We start from the raw sequence: 21,963 nt of genomic DNA, 5'->3' as shown, positions 1-21,963 counted from the left end.
TCGAGCAGGGATCCCGTTAGGATTATTTTTAGCGCAGGCTCAAGTCTTTAAAAGGGAAAGCTGCTAATGTTGGTTTTTTCTACATTTTTGTTATTTACAATACATTACATAGCACGTGTATCGTATCCTATTAAATTTTTAGGAAAAAACGATTTAGGTAGGTAGAGATCGCTCTGTGGAAAAAAGTAGCGAATCAACTAACTGCTGTAAAATCAAATGGAAAGCGTTTAGGCTCTCGCTCGCATTATTCATAGAAAAATTATATGTGCAAAATAACTTATTCTGTACAAATAAACAAAATTACAAAATGTAAAATTATTAATTATTATAATATACCGATTTCTTGTAAGAAATTGTAAAGGCTTTAAATATATAAACTCTATTAAACACCTACATATCGTACTTGGGTATTTCCAGATAGAAAATATTATGGCATTGCCACAGCGTCTGGATACAAACGCTCCTTGCTTGTGTTATAAATATGACGACATCCTATTATTGCTTGTCCTTCTTTAATTTTGATTGAAAAAGGCTCGGCATATCTTTGACACACCGGAGATATGATCGATAAAATGGAAATTGATGAATGGACATTTGATAAAGACACGGTGTTGTCGAAACAATTGTCATGTAAAAATATATAATTTCGTGAATATTTGAACTTTTAGTGCTTATTTATTTTTCATCAAGTAAAAGCCATCTTAGTTCAATTGATAAAATGGAAGCATGTGTGTCATGTGGAGTCCATATTATGACATTGTTCTTCGTTCCAACGATACAGAATAATTCGTCTTTACATAATTTTGTATTTAATATTTTAGTATTTATTCCATAATAGTTACATACGTGTTCATACAGAAACAATAAATAAATTTGTGTATCAGAGAAAACAATGGAAGAGCCGACAAGTTTTCATTTGTACGTTAACTTTTATGCCTGTTTTATTATCTGTGCAATTAGTAAGTAAATAAATAATAATAAATACATTTCCTTAAAGCAAAAAACAAATGGCAAGAGAGATATGAGCGAAATCTGAATCAAAACTTTATTTGTTGCGTAGAATCGAAAGTTGAAGCAAAATATATTCTAATCAAAAGAATCGGGTTATTATTTCAACTGCATTTTTAGATTTGGTACGAATTAAAACAACCGTTGAAAATAAATTATTTAAATTCGTAAACCAGTGGGCAGAGGAGGGACATGCAGATATGATCAATGCGCAATAATTATGATTTATGACGGTCTTTATGCGTATAAATGATATTTCAATTAAAACCGAAATGCTTCATTCATGCAACAGTTTAATATAAATTTGAATGTTTTTTTTTTGAAACAAAGCTATCGTCTGTAATATACACGTTCATCAAGTTTAAAATAAACATCGTAGTAACATGTTACCGGATATTATGCGCGTATGTATACGATACTGATCTTAAATATTGAGATAAAAGTTCGAGAAACAGGAACTAAACGAATGAATGAACTTCATAAAGCACGTTGCATAAAGCGTGCTGCTAATTTAATAACTACATACGGTCGCAGAACGCAAAACCGCAGAGCACATGTTAAAAAGTTTATATAAGCTCCTACATGTCCGTATCAGTTAACGTCAGTGAAAATAACGTTTAAAATTTTTCCTATTATTAAATTTGGTTTCAATAAATGAGATCTGAAAGGGAATGATCAATATTAGCTTGCTTATTCGCATTCATTTCAGAAAAAATTGTATACTGGATGTCTGAAAAAATAAGAGACAAAATAGGAAAAAATCATATAAATGAAGGTCTGGAAATGCCCAGTATGCAATGAAACTTGTTAATGTTGTTAATTTTGCTTTGGCTAATTAAAAATTATGACGTTGATGTTGCACGTCACTGTCTTTTTTGAAATTTTTGTTATTTACTTTCAATAAGCCACTACAATTACAATTTTTGATATGCTTGCGTTGTTTTAGTATCTTCCGTCGTTAAAAATATGAAAACGTATTCAAAATGATGAAAATGACAACCACCAACTTCATTGTAAGCAGGTAGCCTATGACGTAAGCATTTTCGCACAAGCCTTTTTAAAATTGAATGCCCCGTATATTGGCCTACGTGAACTTTTTTTGTTATGTTCGATTAATGAATTTGTGGTTGTTAGAGCCAGTAAATATTTATAGGGAACAATTTTATGGTATTTTTTAGAATAAGAGGAATTTCAGTTTAAGATGCACATGTTTTTTCTTAATCCTATTCAAAAGTCAAAGTTTATGATTTTTACTGAGTGTAACGATCGGTCTTGCGAACACTTGTCTATTAATTTATGACCGAAGACAAGGGTTCCTCCTAGGGGATGGTTCGAGTGGCTTTTCAAGTAGGTATTGAGTTAAACAGACGTGTTTTACTTTTTATAAAACTGAATTTTAGGACTTTAGTATCGTTAAGGATTCGGCCGGCATCGAAAGCCAATTGTTTCCGACGGGTTCTTTTTTACGAATTCGAGGCTTTGCTTGTTGAATTTATAACTTATCACTAATTATCTATCTTTGTTATTGTACATACTTTTTTACGTTACTTGTTTTTTTTTTACTAATTTGGTGAGTTTACTGAATTAAAGGGTTGTGTGTAAAAATACTACCTTTTATTTCAACGAATCGACGTGTTGCTGAAACGGGTAGTTTTGGTGACGCGATGGTGGTCATGAGTTGATCCATGGATGTATCTTTTATGTAGTTAGATATATTTAATTTAATTTTTCATCATGACAAGCAAAGCGACAATTTAAAATTGTTTTACTTGATTGTAGATATACTGTGAAGACGTACATGTGAAGCAATGAAAGTAGGAAAGCTTAATAACTTTGAAACTTAAACCGATAGCCAGTTTGGATTGCTCAATTTAAACTAAACGAGTTTTTTATTGGATCTCCTTTCCTATAATTCAAATTTAATTATTAATTGTGTCCATGTCCATGTGGTGATTATTTGACGGAAAACTTTGTTATTCTAATCTAGCGTATTATTTATTTTTCAGTTAAGGTTCCATCATATTAAAATATGAACAACCAACGTGTACAATTCTTTTTATTAATTTTCTTTAATGAACGTGTCGACAAATTCTGTTGTCCTCCAGATTTGAAATGATTTGCTAAGTGCATATCGCTTCGATGCGATTCTTTCAATCGCCAGCAAACTAGCAAACGCGACATTAAAATGTCGGTTTATATATACATTTTTTAATTTTAATATTCTTATTTATTGCAAAATTTATTATAATTCCATGAAATTTTTACATAACGTTAATTGACTCTTAGACTATATAATTGTTCTATAAAATCCCCATTAGCGACAATAACGGACTCAATCCGAGATCGGAAATGACTGCATTCTCAAATCAAAAGCCCTTACCACTTTACCAATTTAACAGTTTATAACATTTTTACTTTTTACAAAACTTATGAATTCTTCCTGCGTCGGTTTTTGCTGAGTCGAATTTGCTGACGCTTCGCCAATCATCCTGTTGGCCTCTTCAGAGCTTGACTGAAACTAAGCATATTGTTTGAGGGGGGCAGAGCAAAATGAGATGGTGTTTATGTCCCTCATTTAGCTCCGCCCCCCTCAAACAATATGCTTATCTACAGACGCGTTTATTTGACACGAGCGGAACGCAGCAGAGGGAGTGTCTAATAAGCAAGTGACTTAAAAAGTTTACCGAACGTGTTGCATACTATACTTTTTCTACGACCGTTAGTTTTTGGGTACATTTTGAATGAGAATTGACAAATGTCAAAATTCAAGGCGTGGGAAATATCTCCGAAAAGATCCGATTACTCCAAAACCCGTGCGATAAAATCCCGGAAATGTCCGAAGTGGCTCAGATCTGTGGGAAACGAAACTGACGTGATAAAGTGACGCTTCCCGCACGCTAGAACGATATGAAATTAGGAATTTTACAGACGGGAGTAGAAAAACTATATTGTATGTGCTGAATATTGAAGCGTCCAAATCCGGTATACTATATTTTGAGAGAATGCAGGATCTTAAATATTTCAGCGCCATTGTGTCGATTAATAATAATTATGTTTTGTTATCTTGTATAGTATCACTACACAATTATGAATTTACGAAACATAACACTTGAATGGGGGAATATTTCGCGACAACGCATGTACTGCATTTGGGCGCTTCAATACTCAGTGCATGTTGTCCTAACGCAGGACAGGGTGTAGAACCTACTATTAGCAAATCGCGGTACATTTTCTCCTGTGATTCGGCATACACTTTTCTAGGCTTGCGCCGCAGCATAGGAAATAATGCCAATAGACGGTCGGGTAATGGAATGCGACCATAACTGAGATGGAATTATCGTCTTAAAACAAACAGTTGTGGATTGACATTGGTATATGCATTTCCCGCGACTCGATATGATATTAAAGAAGTTTCGAGTCTAGATGCGAAAATTGACCTGTGCGGTATTTGTTTGCAAGTATTATTTATATTCAATATAAGTAATAGCGAAAGCGGCTGTGTATCATATTTATCTTACACGCAGAAAGGTCAGTTTCGGCTAGGAAACTAAAAAAAAATGCTTTGCCGATTTGCGTGTTTTGCGGTTATTTTCCAAAAGATAGAAGTTGCCGCACAGAACCGCGCGCCGCGCCGACTGCAACCCACACGTGTCGTTTCATTGTTGCAAAAAGAGGTGCAACGTTTCCGCTGCCCACGCACGCCATGCGGAATCGGTGATGGTGATCGCGAAATCGATGCTGATCTGAGATATATTAAGCTTTTTCTTTAAATGGAAGTTTTGTTTTATATTTGCGTGTTTTTTTTATCAGGAGAAAAATGACACATCTTGAATATATCTGATTCTTAATATTTATACAGAATCTCACGGTGCAAATGAGGAAATCGAATTTTTCGAAAGTATACGCGGTCGGTAGTGAAACACAAATTTGGGCAACCGCAAATTGGCAATGGCAATAATTGAAAATAATCAGAGTCGAAAAAAAAATTTATGTCGCGCATTTTTTCGATTATGTATGGTCGGGTATGTCAGTTTTCAGGAAAGTAATAAAAGACCCTGAATATTGCTCTTTTCGAGGGAAAATTATTATCCGCAATTGAAAGGTATTACAGATCGCAACGAAAGCGTATGTATTTCATATGTTTTGTATGGTTTCGTCAAAGTGAAAATTGATATTTCTCGTAAAAAAATTTTCTGAGGCGAATGAGGTGACCTTGACGTTGAATTGACCTTATATGTTTAAGGTTTTTGATATTTTCTTTTGTATTCCGCGCTATATTAAAAAACATATTAAATTTCGGAAATTTGAAGCTATCCACAGGTTCGGCAAAAAGACAAACTTCCACTTCAATATAACCAACTGACAAATATGGCACAATCGAAATTTTCGACCGTTTCGAGAAATTTATGAAAATCGAATTGAAAATCGCTATTCGTGGTTCATTTTTAAATATTTTCCATCATTGACATGATTTTGAAGCTGGGTCAAGTTCTTATTTGCAAGGTATTTTATACAATGCGCATGCATAGATGATACCAATTGATTTTGCGATTTTGCGTTATATATTGGTCCGCAGGAGCACTTTTATTACTTTTTTTAAGTTATCAGAACATTTACAATCCATTTCATATACGGCGATTCTCTTTTATCTCGATATATGATCACTTCTTTTTATATTTTAAACAGCATCTTTCGTAGTAGCGTCTTCACTACGGCGAATTTATATAAAACCTGACAACACGGGATTAATTAGGACTTTTCGGAATTTTTCAAAATGGGAATTTGGAAATGATGCAACTATTCCAGGAAATTGTACCAAATCAGTAATTTATTTATCATAAATAATAAATTTTAATATGTTTGTGGTGGCCCACTCGATCCGTTTTCAATTCGTTTTTTAAAGTCATCTGGATACTAACCTTGCATATTTTTGTATTTAGATTTTGGGTGTGAATGCCGTTATTAAAAATTTTCTAATAGGATACAATTCCACGATGTTATTTTGTAATTCCGATTGACCGATTTTGACCCTCTTTGGGATCGAGTAAAAGAAAATGACCAATCCGTTTCATTTTTAAATAAAATTTTGGAAACCAGGATTTTTAAAGCTCCTGATTAACCCAGCGTTGTAAGATTGTAAATGAATAAAAAAAGCGAATATTTTATAAAAATCGTTGGTATTCAACAATCGCAAGCAAGTTTAAAACAAAAAATAAGGTTTTTACGGATCCGTATAAAAGTAGACACCCTGCATATCCATCATTATACGAAAGTTGTATTTATTTATTTTGTTTCAATTTTCTAGTACCGTTTGCACCTAAATATTTTAATCAAATAGATTGACAAAAACTTTATAAACAAATTTAACTTTTAACGATTTTTATTGAATGTTAAAGACAATAATTAAATGTGTAAAATACTACTTGATGACCGCCTACATTGGAAGTGTAAGGAATTATAAATAAAGCATCCGACGGGTGGGATATACCAATCAGTTTTCGATTTTATTAGCCTTATTAAATATTAATATATTTACCAAACGCGTGTGTTTTCTCTGTTCCCGGTCGTCAATCTGAAAATAAAAAATAATTTAGTCAATTCAGCGGCAGAAATTATAAACTGATGGGTAAAATTTTTATCCAACGTGGTGACATTGACAACTTTGTAGGGAATTTCCATGGAACAACCTATTTTATATTACAGATCGGATCCTACTAAAAACTCATTTCCAGAACTGTTGGTGTTTGCGCAATCACAACCGACTTACTCGAATTTTAACAACACCGTTCTAATTTCTGCACTTTTGCATGTGGTCTATTACTTAAACATTTTGTGGAAGAAATAACTCGGGGGTGTTTGGTTTTTTTTGACATGGGTATCTATATGGTACCAATTATAGCGGCCAACTTTATTCGCTAACCAACACAACAGAGCGGGCGGTTTATGAATGGCATTACCAAGTACTTACTTGTCCCCCATATGAACATCTGCATTCGAAAATTTACTGATTTGATACAATTTCAAAGTGTACTTGAGTCATTTTGTAATTACAATTTTGACTTGTAAAAAAGAGCAATCTTACGTTGCCAAATTTTAAATAAAAATTGCAAATAATTACCTTTACCTATCATAAAAACCGGGGATAATAAAAAATATAGTACGCACAAAAAGTCAGTATTTAATGATCTTTAGAAAAATCATTTTCATAGATTATCATTAAAAATAAAAAAATTACGGATTTATACAAGCAGATAAAAGTGGACATCCTTTATAAAAAAGGACTAATTGTTCAATTCGATTCTCTAGTATATCCATAGGTACAATATCTCCGTGTAGTCAATTTACATCCATCCGAAAACTCTTTCTTTCTACCTATGTACCTACAAATGTAAGAATAAATTGTAATATAAACATATATCCGTAGAAACTTTGTTTTCAAAATGTGCGTCAAAGTTTTAATATTTTACCAAATATTGATTAAAATTGAATACTCCTCTGGAAGAAAAAGAGGATAATCATTATTGTCTTTTAAATTTCGGCTTGATAGAACAATGTTTTTTATATATTTATTTTTATATTTGTGCTTTATTTTTTATATGTTTAGTATATATTGCAGCAGCGTAATTATTAAAAACAGTACCAGTGCCGAATTGGTTTTGCTATTTGATCCCAAAGTCGGAGAAAGGTTAAAAACTTCTAATAAGATGTTTACATGCTCCTTTGAAATCTTTAAGAAATTTTTTATTTCAACAAAAAATTACAATTTTATAACCAATTTTTTTTGTCTGTAAATTTAAATATTCGCGTCCCTCATAAATGCCTATATGCGTCTTTGGAAAATAAATCCTGTATCCTGTTTTGAATTTGTGGTTTGGCAATGACCAACCATTGAAGTGTAACAACCGGTATTTCCAGCCATTATGTTGCGTATTTTTCAACCCAGAACTGGGTGACCCTAATAACGACCATATGTAATGGTGACGCAAATTGATTCATAAAAATACTATGAACACCACTCTAGATAGTTTTGTGAATGGGTTTCGCAAAATAACAACCGTTGCAATCTATATATTACGTCGCATGGGACCATCATTCGCCATGTTTTTTAAACTAAAAGTAGGACATGTGCAATATTATGCTTTTGCTGCAATAATTTTGCTTTTCTTGTACGTTCACACACCAAACGCCAAATGTTTTCGAAATTTAATTTATCAATATGTGTCTAATAGTTAAACATGACTCAAAGTTTACTAATTCTTGTTTTATGTAGGCACCAATTAAATGCAGCTTGTAATTTCAACAAATTCGAATTTCAATCTTGAATTTAGTTTTATACTACCACCAAGTACCTATTAAAAACTGTAAACCAGCAAATATTTGAAAATGTTTATACTTCTTCTTAGAGAAAGAAATATTTTCGATTCAATTTTAATATAAGTAGATAGAGAAAAGTACGGGAAATATACATCTATATATATATATATATATATATATATATATATATATATATATATATATATATACAATATAAATTAATATTTTACATTTATGTTCAATTCAGGTAATGTTTAGTAACAATATAGTTTACAGACAGTCACTTATACTTGCAGTTGATGTTTTTAAATAGTGTTGTATCAATCTCCCACCACAGGTTCCAGTTTTCAGATATCATCCACGTTTACTTTAGTCTTTAGTCCATAAGTTGATACCAAAAATGGTACAGAGTATTAAAGACGGAAATGAGAACTAGATATTTGATTTTGCAGAAACTAATCAACACCAAGATTTTAAAATTGCTACACTACGGTTTCTCAAGAATCGATTTTGCATGGAGCCATCGGACGCAGTGCACAAAGTGAGTGTTGCCTATGTATTTACATGCTTTTGGTCATGGGAATGATACCGAGGTTGAAGTTGAGAGTGGCAGAGCGAGTGTTTATTGCACGAGTGTCCGAAGGAGTTTATCAACGTGATGGAATTTTTTTCAAAGCAGCATGGGTACCCGGTGTGACCGTCATAACTGTCAAACGTCAAAGTACTTTCAGTATTTAAATTTATAACTAACTAAAGCCTAGAAAACAACATATTTAAAGAATTATTTTCTTTTATCTTATTTATTTTATCAAGATTAGCAAATTTTATTGTAAAAGATATTCGCACTCCGATATATGAAGATTTGTAATCGTTTGTTTTTTTTGGAATATTAATATTTTCAACAAAAAGAACAAAAAGATTTCGGATTCACCACTGATGATGTTGGAAAAATCGCCATAACTCTGAGCCATATTTCCGCCATTTTATGAGGTCATCTTTGTGGATATCGGCAATGTGTCCATAATGTACTTTTTAACAGTAAGGTTTTTTATTTTTTAATAATCGGTAACAAACAAGCAATTAAAGTTTATTCGAAGCAAATATAAATTAAAAATATATTTATTCCATTGTCAATTCCATACTTTGTGATAATATAAGATAAAGGCACTTGTAATAATAGCTATTATTCAATATAATATTTTCGCATAGATCGTGACATCCAGCCTTTCCTTAATAACTAGAAAAATTAAAGAAAACTATTACGTAATTTTCAATGTTTTTTAAACGATTCTAGGGCACATTTGCATTTAAGTAATAGTAAGGTTAAGCTATGAGTCATTCGTACAAGCAATTTTATGCACATTATCCATGCAGATATAATTTTTACCGCTTTTACTTGATTAGCAGTTGAATCACATTGGACCCAACTGACACAACCCAGGGAATTCCTATGTCGTGATATGCATATGTAAGAAATGTAGGTACACCTGCTGAATCCGGTAAGATGCGTCAGTCAGTCTGGTTTTTCGTGAACGTTGGGGAGCATTGTTACGTACTTTATTTAGATATACTTTATATGATCATTTTGCTTCTTATTCTTTTAAATAATGTCAATAAAATTCCGATTTACCTATACTAAAAGCCAAGAAAAGAATTGTCTGAGATCGATTTTTTTCTTGAGTAATTTCCCAACTGAAATTCTCAGCGGCTATAATAATTATTTGGGTGTAAATTTTTTATTCGCCAATCCATTTCGGGGAAATGGTCGAAGAAAAAGAGCATATCAAAACCAAAACAAGCACGAATTAAGTAACAATGTGGGATTGTAGAATACATTTTTGAATCATGCCTCATAAACCCAGTTCTTTTTCGTTAGCAATTTAATGGGGGTTATCGGTACATCAATATGCTGGACCAGATCCAGACAAACTTTTTGAAGGAAGATGTTATAATTGTTAATAAATATACTGGCTACAGTCCTGGCGTATTATCTTTTATAATTTTAAAATCTGCCTAAATCTACTTCCAAAAATTGGTCTAATAAATTAGTAAAAACCTGCGTGACACTTATCCCAAATATAATTAATTTGACACCTTACTTCTTTGGGGTGAAAAGCCTCAAAAGAATTAATTATAAAAAAAGCAGTATAAGTAGCTTCAAGAGGATATAATTACAGCGCAAAACTTAAGTTATAACCTTTGCAATAAACCGTTAGGACAATGAAAGTCTTAAGTCTTTAGAAGTGGGAGATCTGACCTAAACGGAAATACAAACGAAACAAAAATACAAGTCGCAAAAAATAATAAGGTTGGATCTACCAAAATTACCAGTATGGGAATTTTATTTGGTCCATTTATTTTTTAATGTTTAACGTTTTAATTTTATTAGGCAAAATAGAAACAATTTATTTCAAAAAGTTTTCCGACGGCAATCAAATGAGGATAACCTAAAATTTGGTATATGGAAAAGATCATTCAAACATACTGAAGCTTCCGTGTCCCCTATCCCGTTCCTAATATATGTTGTTCTAGGTTTAGGGGTAGAGTGGGTGGTAATGTCCGTTGGATATATATAAATCATTCTCTTTTTCTGGAAGGGAAGAGGAATCAAATTCAAAAACCATGAATTTTTCACAATAATCAATACAAAGCAGCTCGCAAGGTTTCTGAAACGATGTGTTGTTTTTTAACTCACTCTTAAAGCGTTTGAAAAAGATTACCTAACAGTTTATATACGTGTGATACCGAATAACCTTATTCGGAATGTTGTTTTCGACGCACGTTTATTAAATGTGGTAAAATAAAATGTAGATTTATTGTGGCTAATTACTATACACTCCTTTGATCGGCTGCCGAAAAAACAAACAAATGAAACAAACACATAATATCCAATAAAATTTACATTCTTGGAGTCAAATCGGGCGAACACTATCAAGATCAATGCGAGGTTGTTGTTTGCGTCCCAGTTTTAAAACCTCATTTAATTATTGAAATAAATTCTAACCGTTGCACAAGATTGTTAGACATTTTGTTTATCACGTATCAATTTTGTCCAAAAGCTTTGCAAATTTGCATGTCAATTTGATGTTTGGCGTCGCCACAGGTTTCACAAGAGACTTGTTTTTTACCAACGTTATGAGAATGTTGAGTTTTCTTGTCTCCATAGACATACGAAAGTAAACGCGTCTGGCCATGGCTAGTCCTGAAAATCATTCTAAAATGTGTGAACACAAAAATTATTGTTATTTTTTCATGGTGCTACAGTCAAATTTGTGATCAATTTTCCTCTGTCAATACAAGTTTGATAATAGTATATTATGCAACAAGTGCGGTAAACGGCAAGTGACTCCCGAGTTTTAGTGTTTAATAAACGAGTGACTTAAAAAGTTTACCGAACGTGTTGCATACTATACTTTTTCTACGACCGTTAGTTTTTGGGTACATTGGGACATGACCGTCAGAATTGACAAACGTCAAAATTTAAGCCGTACGGTAAGATATGTGACGAGGAAAAAATGCACCTAATTTTTTTTATTTTCCAAATGAATCACAGCTTATTCTATGAGACGAAGAAGAGCGTTTTATTCTTCAATTCTTAATGAAAAATCATATTTTTGGAATGAACTATCCTTTCTATTGGATGGTTGATGGATTCAAAGCAACAACCCGTCACTAAATGAAAATTAGTATATTATATAACAAGTGCGGTAAACGGCATTTGAGGCCCGAGTTTATTTGGCACGAGCGACTTAAAGTTTACCAAACTTATTGTACTTTTTCTACGACAGTTAATTTTTGGCTATATTTTTGCAAAACAACACGAATACATTCATTCATGTGAGCGTCAGAATTGACAAACGTCAAATTTCAAGCCGTGCGGTAAAATCTCCGAAAACAGCCGATTGTTCCCAAATCCGTGAGGTAAATCCCGGAAATGTCCGAAGTGGCTCGGATCCGTGGGAAACGAAACTGACGTGTCGCTTCCCGCAAGCTAGATCAGTGTGTAATTAGGTATTTACAGACGGGAGTAGAAAAAGAACTTTACTCTATCCGTTGACTCACCCTGTACATATTTGCATTTCGGCTCGCTAGGACTTTTCCTTCAATGATCAAGCCAAACTGTTTTACCAAGATCGGTAAAATATCACAATAAAAGGGACAAATATTTTTAATAAAACTAAATTTATGCAAAACAGCACGTGTACCTGATGACCATCAGAACAAATGGCTAAAATCCGATCGAACATTGAATATCGAACCCGGGTTATTGTCCAACGTGTGATAGGCTACCACACCAGCCCACCACAGTGTTGAAAATATTCCATGCCACTCGTTACAAACACTGCGCTTATTAACACCTGCTGCCTCTGAAGATCTCGCATTCTCAGGTGCTTTTAAAACAACTTGTACGAAAAATCACTAGTTATCCGTCTGTAAATACGGATACCTATACGCGCAACATTTCAATCTATCTGTAAGAAGTCTGTCCCTGGTTTCATTCGACCACCCGCTAGTTCGATGCATCGGCGATCCTAGTACATCTCAAACGTCCCAAGGGGCTAGCGACATTGGTTAAGGAATATGACGTCTCAAAGTGACACTTTGACACATCAAAATCAGAAAATTAAGTAGTGCTACTTAGAATGTTTTGATGTATTCCGTTTTACAGGATGTAATTTGCGTAAAGAAACAGATTTTTCACATTTCCTGATACACTTTTTCGAATAATAAAGGACGTCACTGTTGTTTAATATAACGAAAAAGTAAAAAAAAAAATCTTGTGTATTTTGACTCTCAAAGTTCTGCTGCAACGAACTGATATACGCTGCATATTAATCTTACAAGAGCGGGCACTATTTTGATAAGGATAAACTTGCCCGGTAATCAACAGATCCATTTTCATGTATCCGATAAAAAGGTTGTGCTATATATAGAAAATAATTAGTTAATAACTAATTGAGTGTAACAAAGGAATACAGTAACATAGATAAAAACACATGCGCCAGCTATGTAAGTAAAGTGAAAACCGCGTTCTTCTGTCACTTCAAATGTGCTAGATATTTCCAGAAAACATGAAAATTGGACGCCCTGAAGGTACAAAGTACAAAGAAACGATTCGTGTTATAAAATATACGGTGATGAACAGGCATGATTGGATTTGAATTTGCATGAATTAGATTTTTTTTAATTAATTTGATAGAGTTATATATTTGCGGTTAATAAATTAAGTAAGATAAAGTTCGGTATTAATTAAACGACTGTGTGACAGTTCGGTGTCCTAATTTGCAAATTCGAATTATAGCAAAACGCAAAAATTGATCGTTTCTCCGAACGTACTAGGCAACGCGGCGTACAAGTTTATAGTGTTTTTAATGCAACTCCGAAATACATGTAATAACAAATGACAGGTGAACGACTTCGATTTGAACCTGTGCCAAGTCGTTTTAATTGCTTGAAAGCAACACGGTACACACTGCTTCTTATTTTAACACGTAGCGAATTTCAGAATGGTATTGCTAGAATGCTGAGATAAACAGAACATTAACAAGTGTCTTAGAGTAATGTCAAGCAAATACGGCAAGATATAATTAGCAAAAGTAGTACCTGAAAATCTCTTAGATATTTGTTTAATAAGTCAATAGAAAAAGAAACTAAATTACAAAATACATAGGCAGCGAAATATTTCCATTTTTTGGTGAAGAATATGGAAAAGATGGAGACTGCTGTAAAGTTTTTTATGACGTTAGGGAAATCACTGGGGTCAACACCTCAATTTTTGCCAGTTTTTTTATTCCGTTTCTATAAAAACCAGGACATTTTATGAAATTCCGTGTTTATCTTAACATAAAACCAAACACTAACAGCGATCATCTAAATTGTATCAAAGAATAACTTGTAACGAAAATGGCCAAAACATAGTGCGACTAGACGAGGGTCAAAGTATTACTATTACTACTAGTACTACTACTACTGATAATAATAATAATAATAATAAAATAAGATCGTATGAACTTTTAGCTGAAAAAACATAAAATATAAAAAAAATACAAAGTGTTTTATTTTTCATCCAATACCTCTGAAAGTCAAAATCAAACTTAAGCTTTTTAGTTTACAGCTATCACACAATTTAAACAGCAATTCTTGGCCATTTTCTTCTTTACAAGTTAATCCTTGAAGCAGCAATTTTAGTTTGCATTCAATGAAAAATAAAACAGTTTCCGTCATTTTATTTTTTCATCTCCATCCATCCATACATTAAATAATCTTATTTTTTTAGAAATAATTGCATCAGTAGTAGCCTAAATAACCGCCGCTTTTCATAAACTCCCTTTTGACCATTTTTTTCCCTTGATGTAGTTTATCCGTTAGTTCTAATTTTGAAAAAAAAAACGGAATTTTGTAAAATGGCCGTATTTCCATGGCAAAGGAATGCATCAGGAACATGGCAAAGATGTCTCGGGATTTAGACAAAAATCCAAAACCACTGCGTCTAATACATATTTAAAAAAAAATTGTCATTAAGGAAACGAGCACAAACCACTCATATTAAAACGCTCTTCTTCGCCTTGTACAATAAGCTATATTATTTATGAAAAAACGGGTACCGCCGTGATTCATTCAGAAAATAAAAAAATTGGGTGGATTCTTTCCTCGTCACAAATATGCCGTTCTTCCGTTCGCTGTAGGCTCCCATTATTAAATTAAGGGTCCAGTATACGACCACAACATTGTCTTGTCAGTTTAATTCGGTCTTCGAGTAGGTACTGCCTTCAACATTCCAAAGGTCTGACACTAAAAATGCCGCGCCACAAATAATATACTGAACGTTTATTGTGGTTGATTATAATTTAAGAAAACAAAAATTGTAATAAAACCCACCCTTTGTCCTTATTTTCGTCGCCTTAAGAAATAACCAAATATAAAATGATTTAAATGATCAAAATCAGAATGAAATGCCATTAATAAGCACAACATTCAGTAGGATCAGAATTTGAGTTCTCTAGCTACAAATTATTATAAAAAAAATTTCTGGTTCCGCCCGGGATCGAACCGGGGACCTTCTGCGTGTAAAGCAGACGTGATAACCGCTACACTACGGAACCACATAGAAAGCATTGTCTATTCCTGCAAGAAATTTGAAATTGAAATAGTTTAGATTCAGAATATAAACTTAAATTGGGACTGGATATCCTTTCCGGGTCATTGCCATACTTGAAGCACCATATGACCAAAACAAAATAGTATTTTCATAACAAAAATCTTGTAGTGTCGTCCCACTTACTGCTTTTTTGATGTTGGCATTATCGATTATAAAATTAGATAAATTTGTGGTATAAACCTTAAAATGGCATTACCACTTGAAAACGGCAGTATCAATTGTTTTGTTTTAAACATTACTTATTACTTAATATGCCAATTTCTCGAGGAACCAGCAAATCTTATAGAACCGGACCGATTTGTTAACAGCGAGCTAGCGAGACAAAAAGAACGAGTATCAGTAAAATATACATAGATGAAATAACGCTGGCAAAACCAAAAAAAGTCTATATGCCCCGGGTGAGGATCGAACTCACGACCTTAAGATTATGAGACTTACGCGCTGCCTACTGCGCTACCGAGGCACTCAGTTATTTAGTGTATCAAAAGCTGATTACATTATGCTTAAACTAGAATTTTTTTCATGTTAATTTTCATAAAAGTGAAAATATAATAAAATGAAAACAAACACTTAAAAATAATCTTACCTTAGAAGGTTCAACGATGAGCCTTTGTTTCCTTTTTATTCTTTCGGGAGCTGCGATTTTTTTATTATCCATTTTCATGGATAGATAGCAAAACCGGTACACAATCAAAAACTTTTATAAGCAGAAATAATATCGTCAATAATTTAAGAGGCAGAAGAGGCCAATACAGGTAACACATCCATATTTTCATCTCACTTATTAGCATAAAAATAAACTCAAGGTGGCTTCAACAATAGAAATAGTTTTCGTGGTTCTACCCACTAAATTTTGTACGTTAAAAACTGCACTTGATTATACATTATTTAGTAATTGCCTGTTCGAAATCGATCATTTCTGTGTTTATTTATTACGGATTTAACCAACTAATCTTTGAAAATAAGTAAACCCAACAAAAATAAATTTCGCACTACGATAGAAATGGTGTGGACATCTATTGACGAAAAGTTCAAGACCGTTCGTTGTTGAAGGAACAGGTTTTTCGAAGGTGGGTGTTGTATAATGTGTTGCGCTTTAAAACTCATTCAAATCATGGTTGCGTGATCAAAAAATTCAAGTATCTTCTTTAGTAATTCAATTGGAATTTGACATGTTCGTCTCATAAACTAATTTAGTGCAGGCCGCGATTGTGTGTGTTATTGACATTTTATTGAAAATAGAGAGGGAACCACAACAAAGTGAATAATTGGTTGCATAATCCGAGTACCAGGTTTTTATGAGAATGTCATGTGGTCCAAATAAAATATATAGAGATGAAACTGATTTCTTTTACCATCAAAAAAGAAAAAAAAATAGGAAAATGAATAATTCTTCAGTAAAAGTAGTTATCTTCTAAGATAATTAGATCTACGCAGGTTAAAGCATAGAAGAAAAGCGTGGTTTTGAATTTTTCATTTGCATTTTGTTAAATAACTTTTTTGTAGTTTTTGCAGATTGCAATAAGAAATATATACACACTTTTTTCTTTAAAAATATGAATTCCGCAAAAAATGTATTTTTTTAATACAAAAAAAATGTTTTACCGCACATAATTTACAAACTAACAATTTTCACTGTATAATAAATAAATTAGCTTGTATTTATATGATTTATATAGCGAAAGATAGTATCTGATGCACAGTCCCTTATTGCATAAGTAAGTCGCTCATTCCAAAACCAAAGTTAACAAAGCATAAATTTCATTAAACACAAAACTTAAAAACATATGGACAACAAAATATGTTTTATTTAAAGTAATTAATAAGGTAACTAAAAGCAAACGCTTTTTTATAAAAAAAATGTTTTAACTTTTACATATGTGGTTTTTAAACATGTGAATTTTCAGTATGTAATCTAATTGGTGTTTATAAGAAAAATCTTTGAATGCCACTATGGGTACTGTTTTTGTAGGTTCACCAATACAGAACACAATTTTTTTGTATCGTATATCGATTTGTTTTTAACTAAAATTCATGTTCATCAGATTTATTTATTATTATTATGTTAGGGCGTGACTGCAACCAAAAATAAACAGTGACAAGTCTTTTAAATTGGTAAAAATATTTGTAAATAAAAAAAAAACATTTTTTTATCAAAACTTTTACATTCTGTATCTTAAAAGTGAGGTAGGTTGATGTGGGCACTGTGTACATATATTAATCAACAGGGTATATCACTGAAACCATCAGCTTCGTTTCGTCAGTTCGGGACTGTGTACTCCGCAGAGTACCAACCCTGGGCCTTATCCTTTTTAAAACGGTTACAATTCTAGCATTGATAATCAATTCGTATTTGTATTGAGTTATGGAGTAACCAAAATCTACTGCCACTATTTTTCTACATACATGCCAGCCAAAAGTTATATAGTAGTAAACTGTACCGCGTACACTGCATACAATGGTTTTCCAATATTGCTGAGAAGCAGTAGCCCTATTCGTCAGTATTTAATAACTAATATAATACATAAATATAATGTATCCATTTCAGTCAGCACTATATGGAAAACTTTTCAATTATTTTTTATAATTTTTTTTTTACCAAATATTCTAGATAATGAAATGCATATGATGCAATGATAATGAAAATGTCGATCCAACTACAAGTTTTTTTGACAAATATGAATTTTATGCAAGGGTAAAGTAATTTTATTTTTGAAAATATCAAAAGTTGTTATTAAGAAAAGTGAACAAAACCTAGTTTACAGGTTCAAAATAATAGGTATGTCTCCGGGTATGGACAAAAAATCGTTTCCTTATATTATCTGACAAAAAAAAGGTACATAATCCAGATTCTCGATTTTTTTTTTATATTGATTGTATTTATTACAGCGTCATTTGCTGATAATACAGGAATTTATGAAGGAACTATGAAAACATTTCTGACCTTACGGTATTCAACAATCAACATGGCCGCTGACAGATCGCCAATAAGTATGGATGCAGTATTTTTCTTTATTTATTTACGGTTTAACCAATTTACAAAATGTTCACATTAATTAAAGGCAAAGCGAGAAAGACAGCAGTATAACAACTAGAAACCAGAACAAAATGTAACATTAACAATAAATAGAATTGACACATCAGAACGAAATGAGCGGAGGCTGCCGAAAAAAGGATCAAGCTTTAAACAGTAGCACGCTTTCAGCATTATAGTAAGGGGCGAATAAAGTCAATAATTTGCGTGATGGTAAAGTATGCTGAAGATTGAGTTATCACGGCTTCTGTAATATGCGTTAAATTGTATGCTATGTAGAAGAGCTGGACAATAATACCAACCATTCAGAATCTTAAAGAGAAAAACTAAATCACTCTATAATACTGTAGTTTATCTGATACCCATTAGAGATAGTGATATGCGCCTCTGATGCCAAAGATCTTAAAAATACTTTCTGAACGGCTTCGATGTTATCTATATGGCAGGCATAATATGGACACCATACCACAAAGGCATACTCCAGTCTAGAGCCAACTAAAGAGATATAAAGGAGTTTAAGGCAATGTGGAGTAAGTTGGCCACTATTGCGTACACAAACTCAAGGAGTCGCATACACAGACCTGTTTACCACTTGGACAAAATGTGTCACAAAACTTAGTTTATAATCGAAGGAAACACCAAGGAAAGTATTCAATACTTAGTAACCATCCATCCATCAATATTGGTTGTGAACCACACTCAACGAACGACTAAAGCTAATACAAACAGCATTTCTTTACATTGAACGCGAGGCTATTAATCTTAGACAACATGCAAACAGTGTTTACGTCCCTCTGGAGCAGCAGAACATCCTCGCGCGATCCAACCGTCCTGAATATCTTCAAATCATCCGCAAACAAAAGACACTGCGATTCCGCGATCATTTTTAAACAAGTTAAAAAGGATGGGTCCAGTGTGAGAACCTTGGTGGACTCCCGAAAAAATATCAGTTTTACCTGAGACATAATTATTAATCCGAATCAACTTAGTATGACCAGACAGAAAACACTGAATCCATTGCACCAGCCCAGCCCCCAGGCCCAAAGCGGCACTATTTTCGGAAAACATGTCCAGATCCCATTAAATCTCCAGGCAAAAAAAAGTTTGTGTGAATATCGCTGTTTAGAAAAAAAAAGGAGCAAAGTGCAGGTTAGTGAGTTAAATGAAGAGGCACGCGCGGGAAATCAGTCTCTTTTCCACCCTTGTAAAGTACGTAGTTAGGCTTTAGGCTTTTTAACTCCACCATTGTAGAAGTCATAATTCGCACATGTCGCACTCTTTACTCACTTGTAATAAAAATAGTTATTCTTCTTCAACCTTAGGCAATTTTTTAAATACATTTTGAATACGTTTTCTTAAAATTTTTGTTGTCGTTTGTCATATATATAGCTTTATTTCATTTTAAAATTTATTTAAAATAGGCATTTATTTCATTTTCATTTTAAAATTTATTTAAAATAGGCATTGTTCCCCATTAAAATGCTGACGATATTCTATTAGTAGACTTCGAATAAAGGTTTTGTATTTATAGTAGTACAGGGTGAGTCGACGATAGCGTAAAATTCATTATCTCATTTGCTTCAAAAGTTATGAGCAAGTTGTAGAGATTGTTAGGATGCACTATTTAGAATTATTTTAATGTATAAAGCATACATTTTATTAAATGCAAAACAATATTTATATGTTTTTTTAATTCGATTTGAAATTCTCCAACCTTTTTATTAATAATTATACATACCTAAACATAGGAGTTTTTCCAATATTTTGATTTTTCTAAAAAATACTAGTTTTCACACTGGCAAAAAAATTTCGAGAGCGCCATTATTTTTTATATTAGCCTAAATGATATGCAAGGGAATTTGAATTAGATGCCATAGAGTGTTCAAACTAAAATAAACATCTGGATCATTTTAAAAATGTCGATTTTCTTAAATGGCACACCACATACCACACACCACTCATTGAAAGATTTTACAGAAACCTACTACTTTTATTAAGTATGCAATATACCTATTTCCAATACGATTTATTTTAACTTGTCCAATATTTCTTCTTTTTGTCTAAGACTATTTTCCGGGAGCCCTGGATCTTTTTTCAAAATAATAAGCAACTATTGAAAACTCTTGTTTTGTTAGAAAAAATAAAATATTGGAAAAAAAATTGTTTAGGTATGTATTATTATTAATTAAAATGGTTTTGTGAATTTTGAAAGGAATTCAAAATAAAACATTGTGTTCCATTCAAAAAAGGTAAATCGCGCTTTTTTGAGCCACTCTGTATAGTTTAAAATAATTTTAAATTGTGCATGCTAACAATTTCCATAACTTTTATATATACCATTTTGTCATAACTTTGGAAACCAAGGAGATACCGAACTTTACGCTATCGTTGACTCACACTGTACAGTACAATATTAATTTTTAAAAAGTGTCTTGGCAACAAATATAATAATATGTAAGTTCGGTATGTCTTCAAATATGCAAACATTATTTGATAGAAATTTATTATTTGAAGATATACTCCCAAATTAATAATACAGACGACATGCAAACTTTTTTTTATCAGGGTTGTTAATGTTACGGTTACTTTAAAACATGCAATATTATAAAGTTTAAATTAAATGGGCTTAAATGGTCATCAAGGTACCTTCTTAATAAACAATTTTATTTTCGTACTTCCTACTATAAAATACTCAATTATGCACTCGTCAGGCGAGCGCAAGGTGTCAGCTTTTCTGATACTTGCAGAAAGTTTCATTTTTGCATTGTCCATTGTTCCCAGCCACTTCGGACATTTTCGATATTTTAGAAGCGAACTGATGTTTGTGCTGTTTTGCAAAAATTTACCCAAGAAATAATATAGATAAATAGAAAAAGTATAGTATGCAACTCGATGAGAAACTTCTTCAGACACTCGTTTATTATGCTGCTGCCTTCCGCCGGAGCCAAATAAAACTCGTAACTTAAATGGTTGATCAAACTTATTTCCTAATATACTATTTATACTTAAGTACCTATATTTTTATATTAAAAGACGAAGCGGTCTTTTCAATTAGTATTTCCCATGTAAAATCTTCTTCTGAAAAATGTCGAGTCGAACTTTTTGAAACTACTGTTATTATTATTAAATTATTATTTAAATCAATTTTTTGCCGACTTCAAGAAATGACCGTACTTTTCATCTTTCTCAATATAAACAGTCACGCAACAGTCACCACTAGGTCCACCAAATACGATTCTGCACAGGAGAGAAACGCAATTGGAAGATGCTAGCCTTTCTCTATTTTTGCTCTAAAATACCCAATTATGCATCGATCAAGTGTGCGGAAAGTGTCACTTTAAGACAGCAGCGTCAATGAATATATTCGTGCTGTTTTGCAAAAATATATCTAAAAACTAATGGGTCTAGAAAAAGTTTAGTATGCAGACAATCCTTTCGCTGCGCCACA

General features: G+C 32.6%; 1 protein-coding gene and 2 non-coding genes across 4 annotated transcripts in view; all 3 read right to left on the bottom strand.

The window, feature by feature from the left end:
- Positions 1–21,963, bottom strand: part of LOC132704061 (NAD(+) hydrolase sarm1) — an 89,811-nt gene that overhangs the window by 57,773 nt on the left and 10,075 nt on the right. The window contains exons 1-2 of one of the 2 annotated variants that reach the window (XM_060673716.1): positions 16,068–16,424; positions 6,545–6,580 (exon numbers count right to left, since the gene is read on the bottom strand). In XM_060673716.1, the coding sequence (XP_060529699.1) occupies positions 6,545–6,580; positions 16,068–16,145 (114 nt within the window). In that variant the 5' untranslated portion in view covers positions 16,146–16,424. Of the gene's footprint in view, positions 1–6,544; positions 6,581–16,067; positions 16,425–21,963 lie in introns of those variants that run through there. The other variant, XM_060673717.1, reaches the window with a different exon arrangement.
- Positions 15,353–15,425, bottom strand: Trnav-uac (transfer RNA valine (anticodon UAC)). The gene has a single exon. It is a non-coding gene; the product is annotated as a tRNA-Val (tRNA).
- On the bottom strand, positions 15,872–15,944 carry Trnam-cau (transfer RNA methionine (anticodon CAU)). Its single transcript has one exon. It is a non-coding gene; the product is annotated as a tRNA-Met (tRNA).

This window comes from Cylas formicarius, unplaced genomic scaffold (genome assembly GCF_029955315.1).
Source record: "Cylas formicarius isolate icCylForm1 unplaced genomic scaffold, icCylForm1.1 PGA_scaffold_6__28_contigs__length_40554024, whole genome shotgun sequence".
NCBI lineage: Eukaryota > Metazoa > Arthropoda > Insecta > Coleoptera > Brentidae > Cylas > Cylas formicarius.
This window is presented reverse-complemented; position numbering and strand designations above follow the sequence as displayed.